The sequence below is a fragment of the Microcaecilia unicolor genome, chromosome 2, assembly GCF_901765095.1.
Source record: "Microcaecilia unicolor chromosome 2, aMicUni1.1, whole genome shotgun sequence".
NCBI lineage: Eukaryota > Metazoa > Chordata > Amphibia > Gymnophiona > Siphonopidae > Microcaecilia > Microcaecilia unicolor.
In genome coordinates, this window is record NC_044032.1 from 503,412,118 (window position 1) to 503,431,064 (window position 18,947).

The 18,947-nt window shown below is 42.6% G+C and overlaps 1 protein-coding gene across 1 annotated transcript in view; it reads right to left on the reverse strand.

Moving 5' to 3' along the window:
* Positions 1-18,947, reverse strand: part of STK32B (serine/threonine kinase 32B) — a 415,797-nt gene that overhangs the window by 65,083 nt on the left and 331,767 nt on the right. The window contains 2 exon segments of the mRNA XM_030192595.1: positions 13,730-13,855; positions 17,802-17,918. Of these exon segments, the coding sequence (XP_030048455.1) occupies positions 13,730-13,855; positions 17,802-17,918 (243 nt within the window).

An 18,947-nucleotide genomic window follows, 5' to 3' on the forward strand; every position in this document is an offset into this window, starting at 1 on the left:
CAGCATTTAACTTCTGAAAGAGCAACTATGATAAAATGAGGAAATTGGTTTAAAAAAAGCTAAAATGGGCAGCTGCAAAGGTTAAGATTGTAAATCAGACATGGACATTGTTTAAAACACCATCTTGGAAGCCCAGACCATTTATATTTCAAATATCACAAAAGGTGGTAGGAAGCAGGGGCGTAGCTACAGGTGGGCCTGGGTGGGCCCAGGCCCACCCAATCTCGGCCCGGGCCCGCCCAGTCTTTTGCGACCCTTACCTACCACGACGACGAAGATTTCGTTTTTTGCCCGCAGCAGCGAACGGGCGTAAAAGCAGCAAGCAGCGAGCCAGTCTCGACTCCGTCCTTCGCTTCCTGCCCTCTCAGCGTACCGCCCATCTGAAAGGAAATGACATCAGAGGAAGGCGAGACGGCACAGAGAGAGGGCAGGAAGCGAAGGACGGAGTCGAGACTGGCTTGCTGCTTGCTGGCTTTTACACTGCAACTTTGGGAGTGGAAGTGAGCCAGCCAGCCCGCCCGCCCGCCCGCCCATCTAGTCCATTGGAAAGAAAGAAAGAAGCGATTTGGTTTCCAGTTCCACTCCTCCGCGCAGCCATCGCCGTTCACTCAAAACACAGGGCAAGCAAACCTGTGAGCTGCTGCATCCACATTGTCGTTCTTTTGAGGGGGGGGGCGGAGGAGACGCCAGATAGAATGGGGAAGGGGATTGAAATAAACAGGATGGGCAGGGGAAAGAGGAGAATTGCTGGACAACGAGGATTGATGGAGGGGGCAGGGGAGAGAGGAAATTTGCTGGAGATGGATGGAGGAGAAGGCAAGGGAGAATGGAGAGTTGCTGGACATGTATGGATGGAGAGGAGGGCAGGGGAAGGAGGAAAATTGCTGGACATGGATGGATGGAGGGAAAAGGGGAGAGAGGAAATTTGCTGGGTATGGATGGATGGAGGAGAGGGCAGGGGAGAATGGAGAGTTGCTGGACGGAGCGGAGGGCAGGGGAAGGAGGAGAATTGCTGGATATGGTTAGATGGAGGGAAAAGGGGAGAGAGGAAATTGGCTGGAGATGGATGGATGGAGGAGAGAGCAGGGGAAAATGGAGAGTTGCTGGATAGATGGATGGAGGGAGGGGAGAGAAGTCAGGGAGGAGATGCGCATGGATGGAGGGGAGGGAAGAGAGGAGAAATGCTGGACATGGATGGAGTGGAGGGCAGGGAAGAGAAGGAAAATGTTGGACAAGGATGGAGGGGAGGGAAGACAGAGGACGTAGAAGCACATGGATGGAGGGGAGTAAGGAGAAAAGCTGGATATGGATGGAGGGTAAACTGCTGAGTTTAAGGGCTGGTTTGGAACACGTTGAGGGCAGATACTGAAACTCGAGGAAGGATAGGGATAGGGCTACAGATGGTAGACAGGACACATAGGACACAGGAGGATGGTGGACATGGTGAGAGAAAAAATATCAGATGGAAAGAAGACACTGCATAAAACAGAAGACACTGGGACCAAAGCAAATAGATCAGACAAAGGTAGAAAAAGTATTTTATTCAGAATTTATTAATTGGAATATGTCAGCTTTTGGAAATGTGAATCTGTGATATTTTGCATGTAAGTTTCAATTTTTCTGGTATTGCTGCATGCTGAGTCTGACTTCTTGAGTTAACTTTCCAGTTCAGTATTTTGCCTTCATATTTTTTTGATTTCTAGTTCCTTGTGTCATGTCTGTTGTGTCATGTGTTTTTCATGTGTGATCATGGTGCAGTATTCTGCTAGCATGTAGTATTTGCAGCCCTTTTTGTTTTGCTTTTTTTTCACAAGGTAGTGTATTAGTGTTTTAGAGCCTAGTGTAATTACAGTTCTGCCTTTTCAAGCATAAGGTTGTAGCTCGTCCTGTCCTTGGAATTAGTGCTGTTATGGTTTAGTAAGGATATGAGTGTGTTTTTGCACAACTTTGTGTATAGCATTTTGCAGTGGAGAGATTGTGGTATAATGTAATTATATTTAAAAATATCAACTTTTCCATTAAGTATGTATGTGGTTATACTGATGCAGGGCAGCTGTTGGGCATCAAGTGAATTCTAAGGCATTATTTTGTAGGATCCCAAGAGACACTACTCAAACTTATATAGACAGTGTGTGCCCACCCATATTAGCTCTGGGCCCACCCAAATTCTCAGGTCTGGCTACGCCACTGGTAGGAAGGCAAAATGGTTAAAAGGTGTCACAGTGGTGCCCAGGTTCCATGCTCTGAGTCACCTCGCCCCCTGGTGGTTAGACCTGGTGGCTGCTGTGAACCGATGACTTGGAGTTTCCCATGTTCCAGAAGATATGCTGGTCCGGTCCGGATCTTCCAGTTTTCCAGATTGTTGTGGGAGTTTTTTGGAACTAAGCAGTACCCATACCTGGTGAACTCCCTGGTAGGCTGCCTTTATTAATCACCTGGGAGGGGTTCTAGTTTGCCTTGCAACAGGGTTCTTCAGAGGTGTTCCTTTGTGTGAGTTGTTGCAGTGCCTTTGTGCTTTTACTTTTTGTGGCTTTGACTCTGCTTGTCTACTGGACTTTTCTTCTGCCTGCCGCCTGCCTAGACCCGGATTGTTACTGGACTATTCTTCTGCTTGCCGCCTGCCTAGACCCGGCTTGTTCCTGGACTATTCGTTTGTCTGCTGTTCCCCTGGAACCCAGCGTGTTTCTAGTATGCTGTCTGTCTGCCTGCTGCTGTGTCCTGCAGTCCGGCCTTCCTGTCCCGTAAGTCCTGCCGGCCGCCTGCAGTCCAGAGCTTAACTCCGGGTGAAGGGTGGCTAAGTGTAGGTGAAGCCTTGCCCCGATCCACTGTGTTCCAGTTCCGGTCGGCCTTGTCTTGTGTTTGGGTGATTCTCCTGCCGCTGCCGCCCCTCGGCAGTGGCCCAAGGGCTCACAAACCTAGTTACCTGCGGTGTATACGTGACAAAAGGTTAGGTGAAAATGGCTATGGCAGCCAAGAAAATATGTTTCAAAAATGAAAAAAATATCCAAATAAAGGAAAAAGGAAGCAGCATAAGCACTGGCAAGTTAGATGCGAGGCAATGATAAAGAAGACTAAAAGAGAATTTGAAAAGAAGCTTGCTATAGAAGCAAAATCAAAGTAGAAAGCATGTACAGGAGTCAGTTGGATCATTACATCATCAAGGAATTAAAGGAGCACTCAGGAAGAACAAGGCCATAGCAGAGATATGTGGAGGCTCATTTTCAGAGCATATAGACTTACAAAGTTACACAGATTACTATGGGGTTCGTTTTCAAAAGAGAAAAATGTCTAAAAAGTGACATACAGCAGCATTTGGATGTTTTTCTCACAAAAACATCTAAATCGGTATTTTTGAAACCTATTGTTTAGACGTTTTTCTATGCTGCTCGTCCGTGGTATGTCCAAATCTCAAGGGGGGGGGGCTATCAGGGGCATGTTAATGGTGGGATTTGGGTGTTTCTAAGATTTGGATGTTTTTCAGCCATAATGGAATAAAAGAAATCTGTCCAGGACCTGTTTTAAGAACGAATAAGGCAGAAAAAGGTGCCCAAAATGACCAGATGACCTCTGGAGAGAATCAGGGATGACCTGCCCTTACTACCCCAGTGGTCACTGACCCCCCTCCCCCAAAATGTGATTAAAAACATTACTTACCAGCCTCTAAGACAGCCTCTGATATTATGCTCAGGTCCAATAGAACAGCATGCAAGTCACTGGAGTAGTCTAGTGGTGGGTGCAGTGCACTGTAGACAGGTTGACCCAGACCCATACCTCCCCCTACCTGTTTTGTAGAAAATGTGAGCCCTCCCAAACTCAGCTGAACCCAAATATAGGTTTCCCTTTCACCCATAGGAAGCATTTATTTGACATCCACTGCAGTGCCTCCTAGGGTGCCCCATTGCTCTCCTAGGTTTTCGGGGAGGGGGGGGGGCAGTCCTCTAAAATTGCTGGCCCCTCTACATCCCAATGGCTTGGATTTGTTTTTCAAAAATGGGAAACAAAAAAAGCTGTACAAAGCACAAAACCTTGTTTGAAAAGGTATTAAAAAAAAAAAAGATACCATTTTCCTTTATTTGAAAATGACCTTCTTTCCTATTCGAATTTTGGATGTTTCGTGCAAAACATCCAAAGTCAGGCTTAGACGTCATATCGAAAATGCCCCCCCATGTAACTTTGTAAGTCTATGTGCTTTGAAAATGACCAATTACTTCAATCCGAACACTGTGGGATTAATAGACTGAAATGTGTTGAATCTGTGGGTTTGTGAATGTGTGTGTTGATTGGAAAGCATTTCTTTGATTTTTTTTTTATTTGTAATTGATTGTAGTTTAATATTCTTCGGCATGTGCCATAGGAATTAATAGAACACATCAATAATTAATGTAATCCCTTGTTAGTTTGGGATTACTAGAAGAGTAAACTAGAGCGTCACTGGGGGGAGTGACTGGGAGATCCCTGGGTGGAAGGAAGCTCAGCCCAAAGACAGTGATTTGAAATAAATTGCAGAGAGATAGTGCTAGGAGTCTGAACAGTGACAAGGGGGGAGGAGACTAGAAGGGAAAGGGAAATGGGACTTGATATACCGCCTTTCTGAGGTTTTTTGCAACTATATTCAAAGTGGTTTACATATATTCAGGTACTTATTTTGTAACGGGGCAAAGGAGGGTTAAGTGACTTGCCCAGAGTCACAAGGAGCTGCAGTGGGAATCAAACTCAGTTCCCCAGGATCAAAGTCCACTGCACTAACCACTAGGCTACTCCTCCATTGGCAACATTCTATGTAGAAGCCTGCCCTTGCAGATCAGCAATGCAGCCACGCAGGCTTCTGTTTCTGTGAGTCTGACATACGTGCAGGACGTCAGACTCACAGAAACAGAAGCCTGCACGGCCACGTTGCTGATCTGCAAGGGCAGGCTTCTACATGGAATGTTGCTAGTGGAATAGCAACATTCCATGTAGAATCTCAAATAGTAGCAACAGAATCTCAACATTCCATTTCGAATCTCAAATAGGGAAAGGGAAATGGGACTTGATATACCACCTTTCAGAGGTTTTTACAACTACATTCAAAGCAGTTTACATATATATTCAGGTACTTATTTTGTACCAGGGGTAATGGAGGGTTAAGTAACTTGCCCAGAGTCACAAGGAGCTGCAGTGGGAATTGAACTCAGTTCCCCAGGATCAAAGTCCACTGCACTAACCACTACTACTACTACTTGACATTTCTAAAGCGCTACTAGGGTTACGCAGCGCTGTACAATTTAACATAGAAGGACAGTCCCTGCTCAAAGGAGCTTACAATCTAAAGGACAAATGTACAGTCAGTCAAATAGGGGCAGTCTAGATTTCCTGAAAGGTATAAAGGTTAGGTGCCGAAAGCAACATTGAAGAGGTGGGCTTTGAGCAAGGATTTGAAGATGGGTAGGGAGGGGGCTTGACGTAAGGGCTCAGGAAGTTGATTCCAAGCTACTCCTCCGATAAAGTTAAGTGTTTTGCCCTTTAGAGTATCTTTGGTTGCCTGCAAGTCCCTGCAAAGTGACCCAAAGAAAGAGAAGGGTACATGTTGAATTTGAGTATTAGTACCTTCTTACCATTGCTTATCTCCACTTTGATTTTGTTTACTAGTGATATTAGAGCTGATTCCATGCTGTGGTGTGTTCTGACACCTGTCTGCGAGGGGTGTAGGATGGAGTGCAGAGACAAGTAATTCATTATTTGTATGTGACTATTCCTTAAAGTTAGGACAACAAATGGCTGCCCTGCTTTACTTAGGCATTTACCCAGTTAAACTGGTTAAAATCCAGCTCTGCCTCGAGTCAGCCCCCAGAGTGCCCTGACACTAACCAGATAGTGCTGAAGCGGTCTCAGCCGCTGAAAATCTGGAGATCACCAAGTCAGATCAATTTAGCAGGATTCTGTCCTGCCCAGTTAAATCATTTTAAATATTGGGCCCCTTGCATTCAATGAAATATCTTTTCCACATTAATAAAACCTCCATTTCCATGTGTAGCACCCCATTTTAGAAGCCCACTGGTCTGTGCTGCTCTAATGTCTGAACAGTGATTTCCTGCAAGAAAACTGCTGAGGTGGATATAATGGTCAGGAAGACTGCCAGAAAATCAGAGCACAAACTAAGCAAAACAATTTGTGCCCTCAACTTAATTGGTAAATGAGCCAACTAGCACTAATTGGGTGCTAACAACCAATTGCTGTTAATAGGGAAAATTTTGGATTTATGCGTGCATCTTGCAAAGTGCGTTTCTATAAAGATAAAAACGTAAATCTTTTAGCGTGCAACTGAAAATGGGGTATGGCCATGAGAGGGGCATGGGTGAATCAGGGGCATTCACTAGAGATGCATGTAGTATTATGGAATTTGGGGGATCCATGCCTAATCTGCATACTAGCATTTACACTAGCTTTCAGTTGGTATAAATGCTTTTCCTAAAAGATGGGCGCAGATCCTGAAAGTATGCAGTATTCTATAAACAGCGCCCAATTCGAAGAATTTATAGAATTCCCTCCATTGTGTCTAGTGCCACTATTGAAGGTCTTGTTTGCAAGTCAGAAGGTAAATGAACCTCCTCAATTATTTGCATGCCTCCAATTGCCGTTTAAGAAATGAACTGTTTCTGGATACCTTCCCAACTCCAGCTGTACGTGATCCTATTTCTAAGGCCTCAGGTGCTGTTTGTCCTGGGTGTTCAAACCACTAACAACATTGGTCATGGCTTCAATTGTTGCCACTGCTGTCAAATTCTGGGCCTGAGGCTGTGGAGAAGGAGCTTCCACTTGGCTTCCAAAAGATGCATCAAGTCCAAGGGCAGCTGTGGAGTCTCCCAACTCCCTGAAGGCATTTAAAGACGGTCCAGGTCAACAACCAAAGCCATCTATAGGGCCTGATGGCACTGGATTGCGCGAATAAGAATGGTAAGTGGGCCTTTCACTTTCTGTTTGCCTATAGAGGAAAAGTTCAAAAAGGTAAAAAGCTAAGCTGCTCTGTATCAGTACACAACTGTCAACTGAGTGGAGGAGTGTCCCAATTGTTAGTGCAGCGGGCTGAGAAACTGGGAAACTGGGTTCAATTCCCACTGTAGCTCCTTTTGATTCTGGGCAAGTCACTTAACCTTCTATTGCCACCAGGTACAAAAAAACATAGCTTGCTAGCCTAAAAAACCATTTGTTCAGGCAAGCCTACCCAAACGATCCAGATTAATTCCCACAAACCCATCTATTCATCACATATCCAGGAGACAATGACAACGACCTAGACTACATCTCCCGCCTCATTTTCCCCTGCTTATCCCCTGTTCTATCCCCTTTTGCCTCATCGACCCCTCCCCCAATGCTCACCTACCCTTACTCACACCTCTCCTACTCCCTTCACTCTTACCCATTCCCCTCCGCCTCATCTACCCTCCAATCGCTCACTTACCCTTGCTCATACTTCTCCTATTCCCCTCATCCCTGCATTTCCCTTTGTTAATCCCAATTATTATGTAAGCCGCATGGAACCTGCTTTGAGTGGGAAAGCGCGGGGTACAAATGTAATAAATAAATAATAAATAAATACTTGGGACAGGGAAAGTACTTGAATATAATTTTAAAAAGCATATAAACTGCTTTGGCTCTATCATAAAAAGGTGGTATATCAAATACATGATCTTTAACCCTTGCCCTCATGGATCTCCCCTAACACTATATGATGATTAAGCTATGTTACAGCCAATTAAGAACCCCACAGCACTTGCACTTAACCTTTCTGTCTGCAGGCAGAGGTGGGGTTATTAATAGACTAATATAGTAAATGATGGCTGATGGAGACCTGAATGGTCCATTCAGTCTGTCCACCAATTTGGCTTCAGTATATCTTAATCATACAATGTTAGGGGAGATCCGCGATGGCCTGGTTAGCACAAAGGGTTTTTAAATGCTGCATGCCAGAACTACACTTTACTTGTTGGCATGTACATTTTTGTATGCCCACAATAGTACCTGTATCTTAGTAGGCACACAAAATATTGCAAAAAGCCATATGTTAAGTGCCATTTCAACCCGCATGTGAATTTTGTTTCTAAATTAGCCCTGCTCCGGCTGCCAGTTCCTCTTGCTATTTTTCAGTTGGTAGGAACAGCGGAATGCCTGCCAACCCTTCTGCCTTGGCTCTTTGCTTCTCCTGCTGTTCTGTGTCCATGTTTTTTTCCATTTATGCATGTAGCTTTTCATTGCAGAATGTTTTCATGTGGGAAACGGCAAATACTACTTCCACCATATCAGTGCTGTAACAGGGAATCGAAACCTTTTTCAAGGACATGCCATCCTGACAAATCAGCAAGAAACACAAACGTGAAAGTAATTGTACATTCTAGCTCTGTCCTGTCTTTTAAATCAACATGTCTGATCTAGGTAATGTAATAAAGCCTTGGGAATCAATACAACACAGTGAGAGCTTATTATCCTGGTGGTCAGTCTACTCCCTTTCTTCCCCTACCCCCTTGTTTTCATACCCTACTTTCTCAGGGTGAAAACAGGGATAATGAGGTTAAATGTTTCTTTTGCCAGAATGTTCTGGTAAGAATGGCAATGAACTGCATCAGTATGAGCAGGAGAAAGTAGAGACTGGACAAAGGACAATCCAACACAGGAAATGGTGCCCAAGTACACTTTATTCGCTGCATGAAGGACCCGGCACAGTCTGTGTTTCAGCGGCACAACCCGCCTGCCTTAGGGGTCACAATTGGACTCTCTATAGACTTGAAAGGTGTGTAAAATGCTGGTACACCAAAGTCTTGTAAAGCACAGGAAAACAAGGAGATGAGCTGGTCAATCAAAGCAGCCCGAAGGTAGACACTTAGTAAAATGGAACTGCCTTTGGACTGCTTTGTTTGATCAGCTCATCTCCTTGTTTTCCTGTGCTTTACATGAGTTTGATGTATCAGCGTTTTACACACCTTGCTTGCCTACAGAGAGTTTGATTGTGATCCCTGAGACAGGCGGGTTGTGCCACCAAAACATGGACTGTATTGGGTCCTTCTCATGCTGCGAATAAAGTGTATTTAAGCACTATTTCCTGTGTTGGATCATCCTTTGGCCAGCCTCTACTTTCTCCTGCTCATGCTGTTCCTTCATAGAGGTTCTTCCTGTTTGCTGTGCCTGCATCAGTATACACCACATACAACAATCTCCCAACACTGAACATTCTCAAACACAGATATATCCCAATAGTGTAGTATCAAATGCCAATATTGCTGGAAAGAACAATAATAAATGTATAAGTGAGGACTATCAGCAAACTTGCACACTTTTCCTGCAAGCAAACATGTAAGTTGCTCTTTAAGTTGGCTACTTATCGTTCACTGGTATCTTCCAAGTCAGAGCTTCCTGAGCTGTCTTCATATGTGGTCATGAAACCCACATTTGTGGTCGTAACCTGGGTGGGTTTTTCACAGTGGCGTTCCTAGGGGGGCTGACACCCGGGGCGGATCGCTGATGCGCCCCGCCCCCGGGTGCAGCGCCCCCCCCCCCGGATGCAGCGCAACCCCCCCCCGGCGAAAGGACACCCCCCCCCCCGGGTGCATGCCGCTGGGGCGGTGCTGCGCGCGCCTGTCCTTCGTTCGCTCCATGCTCCCTCTGCCCCGGAACAGGAAGTAACCTGTTCCGGGGCAGAGGGAGCATGGAACGAATGAAGGACAGGCGCGCACGGCACCCCCCCAGCGGCGTGCACCCGGGGCGGACCGCCCCTACCGCCCCCCCCCCCTTGGTATGCCACTGTTTTTTCATTGGAGCACCATTATTTTGCACTGCTAGAGTGTTACACAATTTTATTTGGCCACAATCATGGGGTCATGGCCACAAAAAGAATGACAAGCGCTACTCTAAATAAAATATCCTACTCAACCAGTTCCAAATCAAAGTAATATAAATGCCCAAATCAAATGTGCACTGTTAAATTTCACAGTAATGCAAAAAGCCACTTATTTTAAGTGTAGAGACAGCAGTAGAATGTGAATACTTAGGGGCTCATTTTCAAAAGAGAAAACATCCAAAAGTGGAATAAAGTCGCATTTGAATGTTTTTCTCACAAAAATGTCAAATTGGTATTTTCAAATACATATTTTAGATGTTTTTCTATGAAGTCCATCAAAAGTGTGTTCAAATCACAAAGGGATGTGTTGTGGCATTTTGAAGGCGGGATTAGGCCATAATGGAACAAAACAAAAATGTCCAGGACTAAAACCAAGATGTTTTGGTCTGGACCTGTTTTCAGAATGAATAAGGCACAAAATGGTGCCCCAAGTGACCAGATGACCACTGGAGGGAATCAGGTGTGAACACCAATACCCCCCAGTGGTCACTGACCCCCTCCCAACCCCACCAAAATGTGAATAAAAATATGACTTATGAGTCTCTATGACAGCTTCAGATGTTAAAGTCAGGTCTATTAGAGCAGTATGCACGTCCCTGGAGTAGTGTAGTATTCAGTGCAGTGCATAGTGGGGGACGCAGGTCCCTATCTCTACCTGTCACACTTGTGGTGGAAACTGTGACCCCTCCCAAAGTCATCAAAACCCTACTGTACCCACATATAGATGCCTCTTCACCATAAGGACTATTGCAGTGGTGTACAATGGTGGACAATGTGTTTTGGGTGGGGTTTTAGAGGGCTCAGGGGACAAGATAAGGAAGCAAAGGTGAGATGTGTACCTGGGAGCATCTTCATGCTCTCCTGGGATGTCTGGGGGACCAGTCTACTAAAAATGATGGCTCCTCCTACATCCCAATGGCATGAATCTGTACGTTTTTTTTTTTTTTTTCCGAAAATGGACCAAAAAAACCCTGTCCAAAGCACAAAACCTTGTTCGATACAGTATTAGAAAAAAAAAAAAAGATAGATGTTTTTGTTTTTCAAAAATGACCTTTTTTCCTGTTCGGATTTTGAACATTTTGTACAAAGCGTCCAAAATTGGAGACATCATATCGAAAGTGCCCCTCCATGTCACCATTTGCAATCTCTCTATCATGAAATGATAATGGATTTTGCATTGCTGTGAAATTTGGTAGTGCACTTTGAGTCCATCCTCATTCCATATAGAGATTCTCGGTGTTTTTCCCATGCGTTTTTGAACTGTGTCATTCTTTTTATCCCCACCAACTCTTTTAGCAGGATATTCTAGGTGTCCACTACCGTATCCTTGAAAAAGTATTTCTTGATATTACTCCTAAGTCTACCACCCCTCCATTTTTTTTGTTACATTTGTACCCCGCGCTTTCTCACTCATGGCAGGCTCAATGCGGCTTACATGGGGCAATGGAGGGTTAAATGACTTGCCCAGAGTCACAAGGAGCTGCCTGTGCCTGAAGGGGGAATCAAACTCAGTTCCTCAGTTCCCCAGGACGAAAGTCCACCACCCTAACCACTAGGCCACTCCTCCACTTCACAGAAGCCTTGGATTGCTTTGGGGTCTTAAGAGATGAATGTTTACCTTTCAAGTCTCCACCCAAGGGAAGCCATATACACACAGAGGTGTCTTGTCAACAGTCAATAGTCTGTATTATCCACTGAGGTTTGTGGCTCTAGTCACCATTCAGGGAAGATCCCTACTGAGGGAGTGTTCTCAAAGTACTGATGAGTGGGATGTTCCACTATCACCAGAATGGTATCTACAGATACCAGGTAGGGACCCCGTATTCATGGAAGCAGGGTGCATTGTTATATATTTACTATGAGTAATCTTTGTATTCAATTGCATTGTCTACTAGGGCTGCTATCCCTATAGTTTGCAGTTTCCTGTGATTGACTCCTTGTGAGCTTTCCCCATTAGCTCTTAATTCTGGGCGAGGACCAGCCCTCTCTCTCTCCCCTTGTGGGCTGTGACAGAGAGTCCCAGTCTTTATAGCATACCATTGTGATTAGCAGTTGTTCTAGGGACTGATCCCTCATTGATCTATTGTGATTCCATCAAAATTCTTCACCATTACTCCCACATTTTCCCCTTTGAGTATTTTCTATGATTGTTACATTAAAGAAGAGTTGGATTAAGAATTGAAAGTCTACTGGTAAAGTTTTAGTTGGGAATGGTTTATGCTGGCTGTTGAAGTTTTGTGACCTCACCTTGCCTAGAACAGCACAGCTGTAATGTACTCCATTTTTTAGTTATTGAGATTACATTTTGTATTGTTGGCCCTATGCTCTGGAACTTCTTGCCTTTTAAATTAAAGCTGATTTGTAATTCAGATGGTTTGAAAACAGTTGAAGGTTCACTTATTTAGGCAAACATTTTCTCAGTTGTTGATTTAACTAATGGCATTTGTAACATGGATTCGGGATATAGCCACTGAAATTAACTGGCTGGCCTTGGTGAGTAGTACTTGTTAGGGTAGGAGCCACTCCTACCCAGATACGTGTCACTGAATATCAGGCCCATAGTTCTAATATAGTTTAGTTACCTCATTAGTCACTAAACACAAGTAATTGACATTTGTTGACATGTATTCATTCCATTTGGGTGTCTACAAAATATTGTATGTGTAAAAACATTTATGCTCACCTATACCTATGAATTAACATGTGTACACTGGATTTCCACTTGCAAAAATATTTTTTGTGCATAGAAAGTGAAAATTTAAATTGAATGTGCAAAAATGCCAGAACCCCCCCCCCCCCCCAATTGAGAAACGCTTGGAAAGTATGAGCGCTAACAAAACTTTTCTTGGGTTGTGCAAAACTCTGTTGACTACCACAGTTTAGTAAATGGTGTAATGCATTTCCTGTGACCAGGAATGCTTGGATGTTACCAGTGGAAGCCATGTTGGCATGTTCTATCCCTTCCATGAAGGGTGAAAGAGCCTGAAGGCCTGCTGTGTGTGTGTGTGGGGGTGGGGGGGGATTGCTACTGAGGGATGGGTGAGGCTTATTCATTCTTAACTTCATGGGGGGGGGAGGCAGGTTAGGAGTGTCTTTGGAATGAAGTGGATTTTTGGTTTAAGAGGGAATATTTCAGTGCTGGGCTTTTTGGGCCTTCAGGACTCTTGATTCGGCTATGGGGAAGAGGAAACTAATGGCACCATAAATAACATTAGCCTATCAGTGATAGTTAATTACACCTTATTAGGTCTATTTAACAGTTGCTGCTAAACATAGATTGCACAGTTCATCATAGTTTGTTTATGCCTTTTGTATAGTAATAAGGTACTTTGCATGCATTTGCATGTGATGCAGTTTATTAAGTTGGCTCATGAAGTGATTCAGATTTTTAAAATTATTTAGGCACTGGTAGCAGTTACAATTAGCCATTTTTATTTAGATCACCTCTTTATATAGCATGTTGCGTTTGGTTCTCCAGTTTGGGCATTTTTCAGGCAAGTGATGTTTTGTAGCAATATTGCATAAATATTCCAAGTTCATGTGAGGCATTTATAGTGCATACTAAGGATTTATTGTAGGTTTAAATACATGGCAATGCATTATTTCAGCATAGTAAATAGAGTCCATAAAAAGAAAAAGCTTAAAGACGAAGCAGAACCAAATTTATACATCCATCCCCACCATATTTTCTTCTTAGAAGTGCATCCCTAATGAACTCATGCATTCTTTAAACAAAACACAGAACAAGAAAGAGTCCAATATACCCTAAAAAAATAAAACCAAAATGTCTATTTGCAAATAACGGAAAACATAATTAGACTGAAGAATTGCATTTGTAGTCAGAATGGAACACTGACTCACATTTGGAACAAAGCCTGGGGTCACATGTTTCTCAAGAACAGCATCCCAATTCATGTCAGCTAAGTATGGAGAGCTCTGAATGTCTGAAAGATTTGAAAGACGGCACTCTGGATCTTTAGTAAGAAGCTGAAAGAAAGCAAAGCATTGCATTTTACATATTGCCCTGCAGATTTTGGGATCAGGCAAAAATGTTCTTTTATATATTTCAAGAAAATGTTATGATCTCGAAACATGAATGTGTACACAAATTTGTGTATTTTAACTTTATATTTGTAGTAGAAGACAAAGGAAGATAGCCCAAAATCTAGTTCTGTCCTAAAAGAACGCAGTCTTCTTGATGCACATTTGGGTTTCACTAAACTCATGAAAGGAAATTCTGTAAAGGGCGTCTAAATTTAGGTGCCAATCATGTGCATAATTATATAGAATACTAGCACTTATGCAGATGATTGGCATCAACAATTGGTAGTTACACACATAGATGCTAGGTGCCATTCTGGACAATGCACACCTAAATTGCATAGCATGCAAATGAAAGGGGGTGTTAACATGGCTGGCACATGGGCATCTCATAGGCCTTTCAGCTAGTGATGCATGCAATTTATAGAATACTATCAGTAGCATGTGCCCCTTTGTGGTGCCCAAAATTTAGTGCCAATTTATAGAATTCCCTTATATTGCTTTTACTTGCTAGAGTATGTGAGGCTTCATGATATTTGAAGAGAAGAAAAGTCAATTTTGTTGAATTTCTCCTTGAAGCTCCTCAGTTTCACAGACTTGTATGTGAATATAATAGTCTTTCTTTCTTCCCCTCTGTACAGCACCTCTTTTCTCTTTTCCCTTCTCTGTCCATCATCTCCTCCATCCAACATCCCCTCTCTCCCCTGCCATCCAATATCTCAACTCTCTCTTTTCCACCTTCATCCAGAATTTCCCCATCCCCTGCCTACCAGCACCTCTCTCCCTCTGTCAGAATACTCCTTTCTCCCTATTCCTTATTCAGCATCCTTCTCTCTTCTCCTAATCCCCTCCAATGTTCAGCATCTCCCCTTTGCCTTCTGATTCCCCTCCTGCGTCCAGCATGTCCCTTCTGTCTTACTACTCTCCTCATGTCCAGGATTCCCCCTTCTGTTTCCCTATAACTCCATGTCTCTCTTTAATTAATACTCAATCCAGCATCTCGTCTCTCTTTCCCTTCTTGTTCCAGTACACCCTCTCTTTCCCACCCCAATTCAGTCAACTTACCCCCCATGTCCACCATCTATCCTTATCCCCCTGAATAAGTATGTTTCTTTTCTTTCCATATATCCCTGACCCAACATCTCCTCTCTCTCTGGCACTTCCTTTGCAACTTTTGTCCAGCATCTTATCTTTTTCCACCCTTTCATCCAGCATCTTTAGTTTGTCCCCCTACTCCCTACTCCCCCTTCCCATGTTCAGCATCTTGCTTCTGTCTTCCTATCCTCCTCCCTTTCATCTTCTCTCTACTTTCCACCACAAGTCCACCATTTCCCACTATCTTGGTACACCACACAGAGTCCAGCATCCCCCTTTGTGTCCCTATCTGACCTCTGTTCCCCTATTCCCTCCCACCACTGTGCCCACAATCCCTACCCCCATCCTATCCAATGTCTTTTTTTCTTTCTCTCTCCATAAACCAGTGCTTTCCTCCCCCCCCCATCTTAATTCATCACCTTACCTACTGCCCAGCCCTCTGGCATCCCACTCCCCCCTCCCATGCAGAAGCATGTCTGCTTTATCCCCCCTCCCCCAGCAGCTAAAAAGCATAAAGAAGCCACAGGGCCTTCCCTCTTGTCTGCACTGCTACACATTCTTCCGATGTTGGTGCCGGTTCCAGTCCCTTCCCCTTCTGAAGTCACTTCCTGTTTTTGAGGGGCAGGACCAGAACTGGCACCAGCAGAGTGTGTAGCAGTGCAGACAAGACCAAAGGCCCTGTGGCTTCTCTTTGCTTTTTTGACTCTGCTTCACTGCACATTGCAGAAAGCAGCAGTGGCAGAGGAATCAGCCGGTATCAGAGAGAGCAGCGGAGAAGCCATATGCACAAGAACTGGGGTGATAATGGGATGGCAAGCTATATTTTTTTTGGATGGCACTTTCCACCTCGTAGAGATGGCCTATGCCCTTAGGATAAATCTCTTTCAAACTTGCTATGTCGTTCCACCATTGCTGCGGAAAAAGATGGCAACAGAGCTGTCACTATCTTTTTCTGCAGCAATGATGCAGTGATGCAGCAAGTTTGAGAGCGATTGATCCTAAGGAATAATCCACATCCTGAAGCAGTTTTCGAAACATGATCATGTCAACTGCGGTGCTCCTCTAATCAAGTTAAGTAATGAACTTTCAATTTTGAGATGCTGAATTTTTGTTGAGCACTATTATATTTGGACTGATGATGACAAATAAGGAGTGTGTGCTATGCAGATCAATAAGCCTTTTAGAGTTGAAGTTCATTTAAATATTTGCAGAAACATTTTTGTTTGGCATGTTTGAAAGTAAAATAATGATGATATGTATGCACACTATGAGTTTATGAAGTTTGTGTGATATGCTGCCTAACGTATGTTGTATGAGCACTGCAAGTTAAATGATTTCTTATGAATATTGTTATATAATATTGGGCAGGCATAGATCAAACTTATTCAATATTAGGCTGTGCATTGTTTTTCTTCAGTTTGTTCATGTGACCAGGAGAGATAATTACTATTATCCTTTTAAATGTTTAATCTCTAGTTAAAATGGCTAATACTACTTTAATATTTTCTGTATACAATAAAAAGTCATACTTCTGAATGACATATGCATCGTTTGGAAGACAGATGCTGCTAATTCAAGGTCTAATCCAATTTGTTTCTGGAATGTTAAATGTGACTCAGAAATGCTGAGTAATCCATCATTAAACTGTGATAGTATGAAGATGGTGTGTCAATTTTTTTTCAGTTTCAGAAAACTGATTTTTTTTCTTTTTTCAAAGGATGACAAACTACAATCATATACAAATTTAAATCTTTCACCTGAATATAGGACTCGTATTTGTATGAGACCAGCAGATGGTAGTGTAACCACTGGTGGATGTTGTCCATCTTGAGGAATGACTAAGTTTCATTACATTTCTTTTTCAAATGTGCTTTTATATAGTCTTTCAGAGTCTGTCAGGACTGATAGAAAAATCATAAATGTATGCTAAAGCAGAAATTTATTTAGTTTTATACAAAGCTCAGTCTTAAAAGCAAACTCTGTTAGGATTTGTGAAAACCTTTCCTAAAGACACGTATCAATTCAACTGACTGTATACTGAACTATGGGCAAATATGACTTCATCCAGTTTAGGTTATATCCTGCACTAAGCAAACATAAAGCCAGTTGATGAATCAGACTACGAAACAAGAGGACCTTTAAAGGAAACACATCTGCTCACCATTGACATTGATGTTTTTTGCAGTACCAATATTGATTTCTCTGCTATTTCTATAATTATTTGAAGTTTTAATGTGTTTATTTGTTGTATGCTTTGAGTAAACATTAATTCTGTAAGGTCACAATTTCATTTATATTTAAAATGCACTTGACTTCTAAAGCAAGACTTCTAAACCTATCCTGTCAGGATATACATAGCGAGTATGCGTGAGATAAATTTGGATAGACAGAGTCTCTACTGTATAAACATTTATTTTATATTTATTTATTGTGGATAACCAAAATAACCCCTGACTAGCTGTGGAGCCAAAAGAACAGGCTTCAGAAGCCCTGATGTAAAATGATTAATCTCAGGGTACATATCATTTTGTTTCCTGTATCGTCTCCTGTCCAATGTATCCAATTCCATGTTCTACTGAGTAGAGACTACTATTTGTTTTCCTTTACTACATAAATAATTCACCTATTGTTCTTGAGGATCTTGGGGGAGGGAGTGATTAAAATATTGTTAATTATGCAGAAATATTACAAACATGCAACTCTTTAATTTCTATGATATGTACAGTGTCCTTTAGGTATAGGGGACATTAGTGGCATCATATTAATGAGAACCTTGACATGATTTTGGATTTCTTACCTTTTTAAGTAAAGCCACCATGCCTGTACACCATGTTGAGGAGTAGTGCACTCTTTCTATCTTGAACATGTTAAGAATCTCATCAATAGGAGTGACTGAATGAATTTCATAAGGCCTCTGAGGGAAAAATTAAAATAAAGTAACTGTTAAAAATATGTTTTGCAGATTTTCCCAGCTTTTAAACACAAAGGAGGTTATTTAGAAGCAACTCAATGTGTAAGTAGCAGCAATTATTTATCTAGACTGCATTCAGGTGTAAATGAAAGTTATGGGAAGCCATTATTTTACACGTGAAGCTGTGCATCATGTGATTTAAAAGGGACTTGATGGCAGTGTGGCTTGGGTGGTCCAAAGTTTATGGGGTAAATTCTATAAATGGCGTTGAAAAACCCCACTAAAGAGGTATTCTATAATCCATGCCTCAAGTTCAGCGTGTAAATTTAGGCATGGACGTTTGCACCAATGGAAATGTGGTGCAAATACCTGCACCTAAATTTACATGTGGAACACTATTATTCTGTAATTACATGCGTAATTCGAAGACACACTCCCGTTCTGCCCCAAAACGCCTATGACCCTCCCATGTCAATGCCTCCTTTTTTGGACCATGCATAAGTTTTAGGTGCAGATCCTGCGCCTAAATTTACATGCATTGGTCCCAATTAAATCTAATTAGTGCCAATAATTTGTTAAAAAGCCAATTATTGGCACTAATTGGCTTGTTATTCAATTAAATTGTGCACGCAGATCAGAAACGTGCCTAAATGTGTGCACACAATTTTTGGCAACCTTTACAGAATCAGGGGGTATATGTGTATTCTTCACTTTACAATGGGCATACATGTATATAGGAAAACATTTCTCCATCGGATTGTGCACCAGCTCAAAGGCACACAGAATTTTAAAAATTGTTCATTATAGCCAAGGCTTAACATGGGGATTAAAGAGTGATTCTCTTTAACAATCCATTGTGTATTTCGGCCCAAAATGAAAATGTAAGTTGTGAAATAACTGCAGTTCAACATGGCAGCTGCTGAGTTAGGCTGCTCATTCTTCCAAACGTATGTTTGTAAAATGCCTGCTCCCACTATGAGTGCTGGCAATACACATGCACTCCTGTATGTTCAGCAGAGCCTTTTGTAAATA